Consider the following 16,214-nt stretch of genomic DNA (forward strand, 5'->3'; position numbering starts at 1 on the left):
TAAATAAACAGTCACAAATATTATTATTCTTTATAACCAGGCCATCAACATTAAAGTAGCTACTTTACTTCAGATGTGTAAAGTAGCATGGTGTTTTAATACTGTTTCATTTTCATCAGTTCAGAGTGTTACATTTGCTTCTTTCCTGAGTGTGCTGGATTTGGGAGATTTTTTTCCCTGAGTTTTCAGAATTTCTGCTTGCTCTTTTTCTTAGTGTCAGAGAACCAATTCTTTCCTTTTTATAACCCATATAGTTTTAGAATTAGCATAATGGCTACAGTATACATGGAAATTATATACAATCTAATTTATAATGCTCTCAATCTTATTAAGGAATATAAGGCATACTCATACTTTTCTGACTAAGGGTCCAAAGCAGCTTATAGGTAGTAACCTAATTGTAGGTTGGAGTTAAAAAAAAAATATTTTTTTTATAACTACAGAGCTTCCAAGGACACAGACCGATTACGAAAACAGTTTGACCACAAAGATGTTCTTATTCCAGTTTGTGAACTACTATTCTTCATGCTTCTACATAGCCTTCTTTAAGGGTAAATTTGTAGGTTACCCTGGAAATCCAGTTTATTGGCTGGGAAAGTATCGCAATGAGGAGGTAAGAATGTATCAAAGTTTTCATTTTCAAACATCAGGAGACATGAGTCCAGGTCTTCTTCTGTAGTTATGAGGGAATGCATAGCCTAGTTGTATGTATTTAGTGTAAAGGTTGAAAAAGTATCTGCCTCCTAGGCCACATGCCTCATAGCAGCCCCTAGCATAAATGGGATTTACACAAGACCAGTTGGGTTAAAAAATGTGTTTTGAAGACCCAGACAATCTTACTTTTCTATGGCCCAGCCATCTGAAAATAGCATAGGGAGGAATGGGAGAACATCATCAATATCAGCTCTGGTCTTGCAAGGCCTCTGTGTTCTGCTGGGTGTTTGTTGCATGATGACAGCACAGTACAAAGCTGCACGACTTGGCCTAGTATTTCACTCCCTCTGTAGTGTCCTGTCAACTTCCAAGGCAATCATATATGGCCTGGAATTGGCTTTTGTATAAGTTATGAAAAAGGTTTGCCTAAATAGTCTTCTTGTATTACTTGAAGAAATGTTATCATAATACACCAGGAATTCATTGTTTTAAATGCTTCAGTCATGCCTGAAAAGTTTCCCAACTTCCAATTTTCATCTTTCCCAACCTTTAGTGTGATCCGGGTGGATGTCTCCTTGAACTCACAACACAGCTTGCCATCATTGTAGGAGGTAAAGCAATCTGGAATAACATTCAAGAAGTGCTTCTTCCGTAAGTTCACGTTATTAAATATTCTGCTTTTTCATATTTGAAAGGTGAGATGCTGCTTTTGCTTGATGCATGCAGGTATTAGGTCATTAAATCTGATAGGAGCATATTGCATTCCAAAAGAGTAAGAATAGTCTTTCAGGGCCTTTTTAGACAATTTGGATATCTTCAGTCTGGTAGTTCTGAGCTCCTGTCTCTGTCATTCCATTGATTTTAGTTCTAAACAGAAGTGCTTCCCTCCTCTGCAAATCAGGCTCAATGTGTTTCAGCCTGGATACTTAAAGTGTGAGGCAATAGAAACCCTGAAAATGCTAAACTACTGTTGCTTAATATTGAATTGAATGACTTGTTATACATTGGGCTTTTTAAAATCATGCATAATTTACTTATTTAACTCATTTAGTTTTACAATCATACTGTTATTCATAGTTCTGAGATTTTTTTTTTTAGTGATGCTGATCTCTGGCAGATCATGTTTTAATGTAAACAATAAGGAAAGTGCTAACAACAAATGCCCTCCATGTAATCTAGATGAAGATACTAGTCAGTACTCTGTTCCCGCTCCCGGGACTTGTTCTTTATTTTATGCTGATCAGTAACTAGTTATCACTTGGAGTAGGGAACTCACAGTTTGCTTACCCCCTGTTGAATGGCACAGCTTCACATTCCCTCTGGCTGTGGTTCTTCTGAGCCCGTGAATTGTACCCCTTTGCTGCACAGTGACCCCACTTCAAGGTGTGTCCCAAATACTGTACAGCATTGAGGCTAGAGTGCTTTGCTGAGATACGGGTTCCTCCACACCCAAATACTCTGTATATGCAGCTAGTTACAGGAGAGAACTGTGAACCCATCCTTCTTTTCAACATCCATTAGGTGGGGAAGGCTTCCCAGGACTCAGCATGCTTCTGTCAGCCATAGACCACTGACTCCCCCCATTCTGTGTACAAGAAATGTATTCACCTAACTGGCATTCTGAATTCCTTTCCTGAGATGGCAAATAACATTTAGGTACTGAAATGCTAAGTATCACTTCCACATCTGGTTCTTGACTGACCTGTCATTCTGCATCTCTGCAACTACAAGTAGAAGCATTTTGGTTTTGTCCTTTTTGATGGACATTTCTCCCCCTCAACTTTTTTTTTTTATTTGAATGTGGTCCTTTGACTGCTGGAAATAGCTACACCCAGTTCATCAGTTTTCTTAAATTCTCATTCAAGCCTTTCAGATCAGAAGGAATTAATATTTCTAACCACAGGCCTACGTTTGATTTGATTTTCTTAAACTTTACGTTGTCATTCACCTGTACGACATGAGTATAAATCACTGCCATTCCAATATGCTGTCCTTTTCCACCCTTACTTATGGTTAAAAATAACTGCATTCAGGATAAAGCAACAGAAAATCATAGTCATGTTTTAAGGAAGTTTTCAGTAATTCAAAAACTCAAAAGCCACTGTTCAAAACTATAATGGCACAAAAGCCAAATTTTTCCATTTACTGAACTTTTTAGGTTACTTTACCAATGTTAGTGGTCTTTTTTTCCCTGGCCGATAGTTGGGTTAAGAATCTAATCGGAAGATATTGTGCAGCTGCTAGATCAGAAAAAATTGTTCCACGCTGGGAACATGACTACCACCTGCAGCCCATTGGAAAACTTGGATTGTTTTATGAGTACCTTGAAATGGGTAAGTAGCAGTTTAGTTCTGCTTAGTCCAGAATCTGTGCTGGATGCAAGTATGCTTTAAAGAAAATGTTCATGCAAGCAATGCTTAATAAGCTTATAGACAGAGGAGACATGAATGTTTTAGCAATCCAAGACAAGTTTTAACGAGGCATTATAGACAGCTTTGCTAGTTAGTTTTCCTAGCTCTTATTAAACAATTAAGCCTCAATTCAATTTATAACTAAAAGACACAGCAAGTGATTGTACAAGGAGGTGCATTCTTGCTTCTTTTACCACATGATTTGGAAAATGTATCCAGAAGCCAGAACACTACTATCTTCTACTCTAATACTGCAGCAGCAGATTCCTGTATCAGGCTAGCGGAGATTTGCAGTCACTTACTTGTTGCTGTTTTCTTGGGGGCTGGCAAAACTCAGTTTTGTTGCCACTAGCCATTCTCTAATAGAATTGTAAACACACTTGTTGCAGCTCCTGAATACAATAACGTGATTCTTGATTCAGGCTTTCCAACATAGCACTGAGATAGTCATTAAACTTCCAAGTCTAAATGATGAAAAGACATAAGAAAGAAATGGATGTTTAAATACTCAGAAGCGTTCCTTTTGATGAGTTCTGGCTTTTAACATTTTCCTGTCCCCTCCATCTGGCAGGTTTTTTTCAGTTTTTCATTCTCAGTACCTTTTACTATCTTTCCAAATGTTACTGTATTATTCTGCTCATATGTCCTCACAACATAGATTGTCTGAACATAAGATTTGCTAGGAACTTAACCACTCATCCTTGTTGCCCTTTCTCATATTTCAATGTATGTTTTCTCATATATGCTTATCTCTGGTAAGTTAAAACCTCATCAGTGTATTTAACCTCTCCCTTTGACAGTTATACAGTTTGGATTTGTCACTCTGTTTGTGGCATCATTCCCTCTGGCTCCTCTTCTGGCTCTTATTAACAATATGTTGGAAATCCGATTGGATGCTTGGAAGATGACAACCCAGTTCAGACGCATAGTTCCACAGAAGGCACAAGACATAGGAGCCTGGCAGCCAATCATGCAAGGAATAGCTATTTTGGCTGTGGTTACCAATGTAAGTACTGTGTCAACAATTCTGAAAGGTAAAATGCCTTCGCTGCAAGTATTACATCCAAATGTGGGAATGGCATGTGTATCAATGCATATCATGCCAAAGTGACTACAGGTGAAACACTTAAACTGTTGTAAATAAATTATGAGCTTAAGTCCCTTAAGACTTTAGCCCCTGTGAATTAGGCTCTTAATTACTTTTCACATGTTTTGGAAATAGAACATAGTTACTGTCTAAAACATTACATCTAAATAAAAGAAATGCCATTTAGAGTTACTAGAGTTTTCAGGAAAATCTGTTACTAATGAAGACTAAAGAGCATCTTTCCTAAAATTTTAGCACATAATACAGACATATTTTGGGAGAGTCTACAAGTAAATGCATGATTTTTTTTAAAAAAAATGTTGTAATTAAGTTACATTATTAATGATGATTGTTTGTAATTGGTACAATTATTATGGTCATGTCTTCTTTGTGAAGTTTGGCTTTAAGCAATTTTGCATTTAAAGCAGCAGTTCAACTTCTTTCCTATGTATTAAAAAATACAATGTATGCTCAAAATTACAGCACCTACCTTCTGAGAACAGAAAGAATATTTTTTCTAAGAATTTTCAAATGAATCCATTATTTATTTGGTGCTAAACTTAATTTTAAAATGGATTCTTTAAAATATTTAGAAAACCTTTTTTTCTCATGGATATAGTCTTAATGATGAAATTCAGACATTTCAAATTTCCCATATAATGAAGTCACCAAAATCTTACACAGAGGCTGCATTGTGTAATAATACTGAATAGTACTGAAAACAGTACTATTGGACTTTACCACTGTTAATTATTTGATTGTTTATTCTTAAGCAGCAGCTAATATATGTTATCTTTCAAAAATTTCCACTGCTGCCCTTTCTCAAAAGAGCAGTGACTGCAGTTCTCCTCTGCAGTAACAGTAAAGCCTGCCCCTACCTAATGTGCCCTTTTCAACTCGGTCGCCATTTTATGCTGTTATCCCTCAGTTTAGGAATTCATTTTAACACAGTAAAAGATAGTCACTTCTTCCAATAGCTACTCCTTGCAGTAACAGTACTGTATTGCACTCGCTTACAAGTTTCTGGTGAATCCAGTTCAGTCAGAAGATGGGGTTCATCTTAGCCTAAACTTTCACAGGAATCTGCCTCTTTTGAGAATGATGGAATTGGGTAAGAGGAGAGACGGAACTGATCATTCAACCACAGTTAGTAACCTGCTAGTTAGGAGACTTATTTCAAGTAAAAGAGCAGTTCAAGTTCAAACCAGGACATGAACTTACTTTTCTGTATCTCAGGTGCCTTCTGTAGTCACTAGGCACCTGTCTAGTCTGGAGTCTCAACTACAGTGTTTCTGCTTTTCAGAGGTAATGAAATAGATACATGTACCTTTTTTTTTCTCACACCCAGATGAGTTTTCCTGCATATTGCTCTCTCTTTTATTTTCCATTCTGAAAAGTCTTTGAAATTATTCCTACACTTCCAAGGGCAAAACAAAGAACAGAATGATGAGACTTCGTGACCTGACTGCCTATTGAGCTACCATCTTCTCAGTAGCTTGGTTTCGTTACTATCAAGCTTGGGCTGGTGACCATATTGAAATGAGTCCAAAGTGGATTTCATTGAAGAGGAAGATTTATATGTTAGTCTTTGCTATCAGATATATTTTCAGGTATTCAGTGGCCTCCCAAAATGGCCATTATTCTTTTTTAGAATTTTATTTCACACTATATTTGTTTGATATAGTAGTATAGGTATGGTAAACATGGATGGCCTGTAGAGAGGGGATTTGGGGGAACATAAAGGCAGACGAGTAAGCAGAGAGAGAAATGCCAGAAGAAAAAAGGGAACTTGGGGATGGAAAATTCAGAAGAGAATCTGCGAGGCAGACAACAAACTAGAGCATGTGTTCTGGCTGTTTTGCACTGCTCTGCTGAGGCAAATCAGTCATAAATCCAGCTGTTCCACAGGCATGTGAAACAGCCAAGGCCTACTAGTAAATCTGGTGTTAAACTTTAAAATAAAATGATGCAATTTTGGTAACACGTCTTGAGATTGTTAGAAATATCAGGTGATGACAGACATACTCTTTGGCTTTTTTGTTTTAGTGTTTGTAACTCTCTCTGCAAAGTAGGGAGATAGAGCAAATTCACAGTTGAAACATAGCTATAGTTAAGTAGAAGCAACATTCTCAGTGCATCAGTAGCTTCATTTGAACTATGCTGCTACAAAACTTACACAATAAAAGACAAAGAAGTTTCTGGTGCCCTAGATGAAAAGCAAATGCATTCTGCTATTGGATAAACTAACAATCTTAGTCAATCCAACCAAGCCTTGTAATACTACTATGAAGTAAAAAGTTAGATATGCTTCTAAGGATTATTTTAAAATATTGTTAGGAATACCTTAATCATAGTCTCCACGACATTCAGGGCAGAGTTAAAGTTGCTTTGGTGACCTAAAGGTGACTCTGACATGTGTAGACTTCTCTGTTAGGAAGGTATTTGTGTCCTTGCTTTGGATTCTGCAGAAAAATGACCCAACAGTAGTTTCAGGTATCTATCACTATCCATTGACAGCCCAGCTGAGGCTAATCAGAGATTTACAGCTGTAAGAAGCTTAATTGACTCCAAATTCATATTCCTCCCTACATGATTACATACTTACACCCCTCAAGTGACATCTCTGAAAACATGGAGTCCTTGATGTGGAAAAGTAGATTTACATCATGGTTTCACTCTCTCCTTGTCCTCCTTGACAACACCTCCATCCCCATGTTTGTATGACTGTTAAGAGCAGGCATGTTTCTCCTGGTGTAGCCCTTTTTGGAGAGCTCACATGCTAGATACAGTTAATCCTAGTATAAATGCAGTGCATTTGCCACTGACATCAGTGAGGTTATTAGCATACAGGGGGCACAGGATGAAAGATGGTCATGTTTTCTTCCCTTACCTTTGAATATGTTTTTTTCTTGTTTGTTCCCCAGGATCTGATGTAGGTAGTCTTTGCTTTACCATGCCTGCCTTACACTTGATTGGTTTTTTTCTTAGTACACAGAAACTGTGTCTGTTCTTTTCTGTTGTGACTGTTACAGATGATTAGCAATTACACTTTTATATACTGTATCCTCTTCCCTTTCGTATATTATCTTTGTAACACCTGCTAGGTTGCTAGTAACTTTTGCACAAAGCTATCAGTTTTGAGACTTGCCGCTCAGGCCCTGGACCTGCTATTGCATGATGCCAGAGCATCTGTTGTTGATTTGAAGACTGATTTTAATTTGTTATAGTATAAATGGAAAACTGTGCTAAGTATAGGTTGGGAAGGAGAGAATGCTCTATTTGTTTGTACTGCTCCAGTGCGATATTCTAAAATGCGGCCCACAATTCAGGAGGAAAAAAAGTTTGTCCTTTGAGAGGATGCTGTGGGATTAGCTTTCGTATTTCTGCCCTTGCAGCTCTCTGGAAAACATCTGGAGATCATTCCGGGAGAGGGAGAGAGGGAGACAGAGTTCAGATTTATGATTATGAGAGACCTGGGGCCTTGCAAAAAATTCAGTAAGAACAACCATTAAGTTATGTAAATACTGTATTCCAGCATCTTTTTTAAATGATACATAGAAAAAGCAGCAAACTCATTTGGTCCAAAGGGAGAGGGGTTTTTTTGTGCCTTACTGTTTATTTGCTATTAGTTCATTTGTGGTCTGCCTGGATGCAAACCTTATGGGCTAATGAACAGTAGGAAATTACATTTAAATAAAACTTTTTGTTCTTTTACTTAAGTTAAAAATAGAGTAATTTAGGTGTGACATATTTTCCCTGCAACTGCAAGACACAGTAATGTCATATATTTCTTGTCAGCTGAAACCACCTACTCCTCATGTAAGTATAAGCAACACATACCTTCATTGCACTGCATTGTGTGTAATGCTTAAAAACAGTTTTTAAAAGTGCATGCCACCTACATTTGATTTAAGCCAGAATACAATACAAAAAAATCCTTTTTTATGTACTTATCCTTGAAAATTTTAAGCAAGTTTATTGTAGTCTTAGGCTGCCTCCCTTTTCTTTCTCACCAGCCAAATTAATGTTCTCTCAATTGAACTAAAACCTAACAGTCTTCTGGGAAGCCAAATGAAGATTTTGGACCACAATCTCATGCTTAAGCAGTGTTTCTGCAACTTTTGTCTTATGTTAACTACAGTTTTGCTTGTCAGGTGCTTCAAAGTAAGCCAGCTGGAAAGGTAAGACATTAGAGTATTGTTCAACATTTGGCAGCAGTGCTACTTGAGGTGGGGTAAGTCTTATCCCCTTTTCAACATCTTTTCCCCTTCCCTTCCCCTTCTTTTCTCCTTGCTGCTGTCTGTTGGTCTGTGCTGACACAAGCACTTTTAAAAGCATGTGTTGAACCAGATCGGGGAAAGGATCTAGCTGAGTTTCCTGGCCAGATCAGTGCCATGATCTGATCCCCTGCACAGCTGCATGAACACTCGAGCCAGCACGGGGCATAAGTGAACTGCTGGGGGCAAAAGGCAGGAGGGATGGTGGCTGTTTAAGCCAGCACTGCCACCAAAGTGTTGTTTGGGGAACAGCCAAGAGATGTCTGCAGATTTCTTCACCCTTTATCCTCTCTCCCCTCCCCTTTTTTACAGCCATTACAAATACCTCTTCAGGTTGGGGCTCTCCTGCTGGAAATCCTGCAGCAATTGCAGACTGGCATGAATGGGAATAAAATACAGATATTCACCAACTCTTAAGTTCTTCTAATTCCCATTACTGATTCTTAACTTTGTCCCTTCCTCTGTCCCATACCTTTCCTATCGCTTTTTGCCCCTCTTATGTATCTCTGCCTCCCTCCCTCTGATCCCATTAGCTCCCCACTTCACACTCTTCCATTTCTCTGCATTGGTTCTTTCCATTCACATTTGGAGATGTTTTTTTGCCATAGGACAAGAGACTACTCTTGCAGCCATGGAGCACAAATAATCACTATATCCTAGATGCTAGGTGCTACAGATGCCTGTAGTGCTGAATTGCCTGGGCAGCTTCTTGCTAGGCACTCAGTTGCAGATCTTGCCAGTGGAAAGCCTTCCCCACAGGGAAGTCTTCTGAATATGCAATAGCAAAGGAGGACATTGGATTAAACATAATTAACCTGTCTTCCAGAATAGGATATTTTGGGCAATTCATGAGTTTAAAAAAGACTTCTTGCAGTAAACCCACAGACCGGATTTCCTGCCTAGTTTGTGACAAGCAGACTGAGTAGGACAGGGACTCTGTTGAGAGCAAGATAACAACAAGTGGTCTTGTCATATGTAAAACAGCACTGTGCAGCTGCTACTGAGGTAGAAAAATTTTATTGGCGTCAAGAACAGTTTCTACATGTACTGGCATGGAAACTTATGAGGCAGCAGCTGCCAAGACGAATTTGGTCTGGCTATCACCTCAGAAAGAGTAGGATGTTTCTAGGGTCAGAGATAGATCAGCTATATATATAATTTATCTTATTCTTTTACTCAAACTTCAGGATTCTGGGTGAAATTTAGTTTACTATTACTCTTCTGTCATTTTCCATAAGATTAATCAGGCAAGATTTCTCTAAGCATATCACAAGTACATCTGATAGCCAGCATGTTTGCTGAAGGTTACCTTACAGTAGCGTGAGTTTGGTTGCTGACCTGCATAATGTGTTCATGAGCAAAAAAGCATATTACAGTACAACTTTTTAAAGGTATGCAGCATAGCTAGTGTAATTTAAAAACTATATGGAGTGCACATTCCAGAAAGAGATTGTTTTATGCCTGTGAGTGACTGCATGCTCATTTACGGAGGGAATCACTGACTAGAAAAGCATCTATTTTCTATTTTTAGCTCAGTATGGGAAATTTTGAAATATAAAGTGTGTGGAAAAGCTTTGCGTATTAAGGCTTGTTTCTTAAATGCTACTATGCTTTTGTCTTCTTTTTCTAAAATGCAGGCCATGATAATTGCTTTTACATCTGACATGATTCCTCGTCTGGTTTATTACTGGTCCTTTTCAGTCCCTCCTTATGGGAATCACAGCACTTACACTATGAAAGGCTATATAAACAATACACTCTCTGTCTTCAATATATCAGACTTCAAGAATGAAAGCAAGCCATTTCCCCCTTGGTTTGGGAACCAAACAGCATGCAGGCAAGTGTCAAATAACCATTCTTTTCCAATGAGAAGAGCAGTAAATACCATTTAGTACTATCTAAATAACCTAATTCTGTTAAAATATCCAGTAAGAAATGTTAAAACTCAGTAAAAGGCAGCATAATTTGAATGGCAGAATTGAGTAGCAGTCTTTACCGTAAATCTGTGTTAGTCAGAAAACATTTACTTTATTTTATTATCCCCGTAATTGATACAGTCTTCAAAAAAACACTTTAAAAGTGATTTAAGCCATTCTTAACACAGTGGCAATAAAAGGCATTTCAGCTAAATATAGTTCATTCTGCAAATAGAAAGTTTACCTATCAGTGTAGTTACGTGCAGCTAACTGTTCCAGGATGAGTTAAGCAAGGACATGTCTTGCTCCATCCTCCGGCCATAGTGCATTACTGCAGAGATTCCCAAAAGTAGTTCCTGACTTTCCTACATTGCCTTCAGATACCGTGATTTCCGCTACCCTCCTGGTCACCAGCATCAATATGAGCATAACATATATTACTGGCATGTCATTGCAGCCAAGCTGGCTTTCATTATTGTCATGGAGGTAAGTGCATGGCGTTTTCAGCTTCAGTTAATTAGGTTCCTCTTCACTTTGTTCAGAAATTCCTTCAAAGACTTTCTGTCCAGGCAGACCTATCAGAGCTTTCAGTTAGCAATGTCAGCTAGCATGGACAAGATCTTAGGAGGTCTAAACTAAGTGTAGCATTATTAGAAAAAAAAGTCTCTGAAGTCATGACGTAAGCTGCGGGTTGCCTCACGTTTGCAGCTTTTTTGCTCAAGAACTGTAAAATGATTTTGAGTATCAGAAATAGAGAGAGCCATACCAAAAATATTTTTACATAGTCTTAGAGGAAGTTTGTGCACATCCTCATGAATACACATACATAATACATGTGCACTGACAGAGGGAACTGTGTAAAGACAATCACTGAGAGAGGTGAGTCTTTAGATGAGTGTCTTTGGTTAAAAAGCAATTACTCCTTTCTGTGCAGCTAGAATCTGGGCATATGGAAAGATGGGAGTCAGTCCAAGATCAAGGGAGAAGAATACTAGGTAAATATTAAATTATAAAATGTATTTAGGGCCTGATCTAGGGGCTACCAAAGTCATCAGAAACACCTAAATTTTGAGAGCAGAGTTCTGATAGTGGAGAATGTTTATAATCTTAGGGTCATTTGAACAAACCTGAAAAGGTTTTAGAAGAAACTGTAGTCACGTATTTCCATGATGTGAGGGAAGAGGAAAGTGCTGGGTGGTACAGTTCCCCCACAGCAAGCAGAGAAGTCAGTGTTAAAATCAGGATTAGAAAATTAGAAATTCTTGCTTAGTAGTCTATTCTAGTCTATTAATTCTTGTGATTATTCTATTCATTAGTCGTTACTGCTTTTTAAAATACTGTTCCACTATGATAGCTAGATACTGGTACTGGACTCAGAGTCTTAAGAGATAATGTGACATTTCATCTATAATAATAATAATGTCCTGTTCAGCCTGACTGACATTTTTTCATTTTCACCTTCCCCAGCATGTCATATACTTTGTGAAGTTTATTATTTCATATGCAATACCGGATGTATCACAAAAGACCAAGAGCAAGGTCAAGCGAGAGAAATACCTAACACAGAAACTCTTGCATGAGAATGATCTCAAAGTTGTGAAAAAAACCATGGGGAAAATAGCCGACAAAATTTTCAAAGGAGGAGGTAGCCCTTTCCGACCTAAAGCTGAATAAGTACTTTTTTATATGAAATAACAGTATTTAGCCAGCTTATACCTATCCACACATTACCAACAGCTAATCAAACACTTTGGATTAATTTCCATTACTAAACACTGCTTCATGCAACTTTCTCCTGCTCATTTCCCTATTTCCCATAGGCAAATACAACCACTGACACGCAATGAAGAATTATCAGGTTTTTTTAAACAGCTTTAGCATGACATACTTTTCTAACATGTGAGGATAAATATTATTTATCATCCAAAGAAGATCAGATTAATTCTGAAATGCATAGAGTACTTTCGACTTCATGTAGGTGTTGGCTATTTGATCTGTTGTAGAACTTGACTAAAACTTTAAGAACCAGAATTGTTTTCTGTAAGACTAACACCACTTCCTGTGAAGGAGTTTTGATCACATGATAAAGCAAACACCAAAAGTATAAAAAGAAGAGGAAAAGCCAAAATATGAAGGAAAGAGAAGGAAAATACAACTCAAAATCATGCTGCTAAGCTATTGCAATTGATATACTAAGCGCTGTTGTGTGCTGCACTGACTTAGTTATGCAGACTGGAACTTAAATGGATAATAAGATATTTCAATTAATCATGGACTTGGATCCCAAGAAGCAGCAAGACTGGAAGCCCATCATGTTCATCAGTCTCTATGTAAACTGGAGAATTGCCTTTGAAATCAATGCAAACAAACTGACTTTATAGCACTCTGAGCGAGCAGAAAATCAGGTATTTTGTCTTTCCCTAGTGAATGTACTTTCATTCATTCGCTTGGCCATTCTGTTCTGAATGAGTGTAGCCTTGAAGTTCTCTAACTTGTAACAGTAGTAAGTGTTAAAATTCTTTCCACCTCCTAAATCAGTATTTGTAGAGGGTTGTCTTTTGCATTTCTCCCACACCAGAGGCACCGTTCACTTCCCAGATAGAATTCAGCATGCAGAGAATGTGCAGCTGGACCTGTCATGATACGATTTTGTATGATGAGTTGAATTTGGACATGACCATGAATCTATTGAAACTTCAGATTGGAATAAACAATTTAACATGCCTTAACTGTGTTATGAAACTGTAAATAACTAGGAGGATGTTAAAGATGTGGATAAATTTATTAGAGCTATCAGTCATCTTCAGATTAGGCTTTATATCTCCTTGGTGGTTTTGTGCGTTACAGATTAAGCATGTATGTAGAGCTCCACTTTGAGTCTGCATCAGTGATCTTCCCACTTACTAACTTTCTTTGTCTTTTAATGGTTATAATGGACCAATTCCTACAAATCTTGAAAACAAAAATCATGTTAAAAAAAGCAAAAGGGTGTCTGTATTCTGTAAACCTGGTGATTACTGGTGGTTTTGTAATTTTGTACTCTTAAACTTAATTCATATACAGAATTCTTAGGCAGATTATTCATGTAGCTATTTACATATTATGAAGTTGGCAGAAACTAAGTAGCATTGCTAAGGTGTACTTTATTCCATTGGTAATCAGAAAGGATCAAACATTTGAATTTTTTAAAGATGTTCAAAATAATGCTGTGTACCTCAAGCCTATCCTTTGAAATGATGTTCAAGCCTGAATAGGTAGCACATGGCATGAGTTCTCTCTTTATTCGTGATACACAAGCTCTCATTCAGCAAGACTTTGCAAAATGGTTGCATGGAAGAACATGAGAGTTTCAAAAATGAAGCTAAGGCTGAAATATGAAAAAAAGGAAACTCACAAGTTCAGGAGAACATTTACATTAGAGGCAGAATAAAAAGATAAGATAGACTGTAACTATAAATGTCAACCAGAGCAGTGCTAGAACCAGCACTTTTTTTCACAGGAAATTCTGCTCTCTGCCATTTGTTTTGGTTTCCATTCAGAATCATAACAAGTGTTTAAAACTTCCAAGAATCAAATAGATTTGGCAGATGGACAGACAAACACTCCTAGCTTTCTAAACAGGACATAATTTCTTATCAAAGTGTATCACCCCAGTACTGATCTGACCTTTTCAGAACAAACTGCCAAACTTCTTTTTAAAACAAAATTTTGTCCAAAAGACCATCTCATGGAACAGTTGTATTTAAGTAGTTAGGATTTTCTTGTGCAAAATGAGTTCTGGTAGAAAGTCTAATCAGCTCCATGCAAACTTGGAGCTTTTGATTTTAGCTTTGTACTGCCGCTTCCCCTGCTGCAATAGTATTCAGCTAAGAGATTTCATTTTCCTATCAGTGATTGCAGTGCCAAAGTGCCTTACAGATCCTTTCAGGTGCAGTGCTGAAAGACTGGGGCAGACAAGGAGGTATAGTGTGATAAAGGCAAAAAAAAAAAAAAAGAAAAGAAAAAAAACAACAACAGCAGGGAATGGACCATCTCAGGTAATTCTTTGGTCTTAAAGAAACACTTAGTGTCCTCTTTGACAGGTAAAGAGACTGGGAAACAAAGGAATTAAGTGCCTTGGGATCACGCTGGGAACAGTAACAAAGCTTAAGACTAATTTTAAGGAGTGCCTGATTTCCTGTACCTTTTTGGTTCCTGCAGCCTCTCTGTCTCTTTCTGCATCAGTTGGCAGCATGTCCTGAAGAGGGTGTTGGTCATCGAAAATATGTATTCTTAGCTTTAAAATAGTGGGGTTTTTTTAAAAAAAAAAAAACTTGCTACATCACCAAAGCATGAATCCGTATGAACTGGGATCCTCCTGCAATAAAAACCCAATCACCTTTAGGTGTGTATCTACATTAGCCTTTTTGTTCAAATCAGGAGTGTGTTTTTGAAACTAGTCTTCCACTTGTCCCACTTGCTGGGCCATGGTTCACATCACAGCCTGGTCTCAGAGCACAGGAACGCGTTCCTTTTAGCTGGAACTAAACCGAAAGATACATTTTAGGTGTGTACATAATTGTCTCTGACAGTCAACAGGCATTTAGTCCACAGGTCTAAACCAGAGCTAGTCTGAAGAGAGCAGCAAGCATTGGGTGGGTATCAGCTCCTTAACATCAACTTCTTGCTCTAGTGATTTGATTCTAACCTGCCATGCTACTTGCTAATGTAGCTGCAACCTTTAACTTCAGGAAGCATATCATGCAGCACAGTTGTGAATGGGAGGGAAAAGAGGAAAACTACTAGAGTGCCTAATGACTGCATTTTTAGCAGTTTGATCTCTTAAGGTGTGCAATTTATGTAGGCTCTACCTCCAGCTGCTAAGATGTACACAGTGAGTTCTCAGGTTCATCTGGATAAAATGCTTGGGGGGCAGAAGCCAACACAAGAGTATTTGTAAGTTTTTTTTGGAGACTAGGTCACTTCAAGAACATTTAAAGATCTGCCTGAAGGGAAAATTAACATTTGTTTAAAACTGTGAATCAGTTTTACACATTTTAGACTTTATATGTGGGCCAAACATGTATGTGCGTATGTCTGTTGAAGTCAGGGTGAATTTGGACTAGTGACTGTTTCATTGCCTTAGAGTGAGATAAGAACAACGTAAATTACAGAACATTGCCACTGTTTTAGATTCTGTGTATGTTGATAAAAATCAGAGTGTAAGAATGTAAAGTTTCTATTTTCTTCTAAGAATGTTTGCTATTAGTTTCTGAATATTACTTTTTTATATTTATTGTTATTAAATAAAGTTTATTTTAAAATAATAATACATTTGATGTTGATCAGAATTGTTTGTTTTTAGATGAATGATACTGCTGCTGCCAAATGCCGCATTTAAATTCTTATAACATCAGCACTGTCTAATTTCCATATTCCTCTTTTTCAATTTTTTGCTATTAAACTGTGTTATTGCTACTCAGATTTATCTCCTCTTCTGTTTTCTTTCTGCATCCTCTAGATGGAAGTCATTCCTTTCAACACCAAGTCGATGACAAAGACAGGAGGGACCATTACCTTCTCCTACCAAAAAATAGTTTAGGTTTTTATACCCTTCCACTGCTATCATGATAAGGTCTGCATTATGTTTCAGAGTCGTGATCTCTTTCTTCATCTGGATCCAGTCTGTAAGATGCTCCCACCTGGCAGTCCAGGTTTTATGTTCCTTCTCAAGGAACCCAGCCCACGCAGCAAGCGCGTACACCAGGTACGCCTGTCCTCCACAGGGGAAGTCAAGGGCTTCATTTTGACTGAACAGAGGTGACTGGCAGAATGAAGCAAAATCTATTATCAAGGGCTTCATTTTGACTGAACAGAGGTGACTGGCAGA

General features: G+C 37.9%; 1 protein-coding gene across 6 annotated transcripts in view; it reads left to right on the forward strand.

The window, feature by feature from the left end:
- ANO6 (anoctamin 6) overlaps window positions 1–15,806 on the forward strand; it is an 80,177-nt gene extending 64,371 nt beyond the window's left edge. For 2 of the 6 annotated variants that reach the window (XM_064508104.1, XM_064508120.1), the window contains 8 exons: window positions 444–613; window positions 1,208–1,305; window positions 2,857–2,987; window positions 3,866–4,071; window positions 5,389–5,457; window positions 10,067–10,266; window positions 10,726–10,831; window positions 11,813–15,806. In XM_064508104.1, coding sequence (XP_064364174.1) covers window positions 444–613; window positions 1,208–1,305; window positions 2,857–2,987; window positions 3,866–4,071; window positions 5,389–5,457; window positions 10,067–10,266; window positions 10,726–10,831; window positions 11,813–12,019 — 1,187 coding nt within the window. In that variant the 3' untranslated portion in view covers window positions 12,020–15,806. The other 4 variants (XM_064508127.1, XM_026099905.2, XM_064508137.1 and 1 more) reach the window with 4 other exon arrangements.
- Window positions 15,807–16,214: the final 408 nt, after the last annotated feature.

Source organism: Dromaius novaehollandiae, chromosome 1 (assembly GCF_036370855.1).
Source record: "Dromaius novaehollandiae isolate bDroNov1 chromosome 1, bDroNov1.hap1, whole genome shotgun sequence".
In the NCBI taxonomy this organism is placed as follows: Eukaryota; Metazoa; Chordata; class Aves; order Casuariiformes; family Dromaiidae; genus Dromaius; species Dromaius novaehollandiae.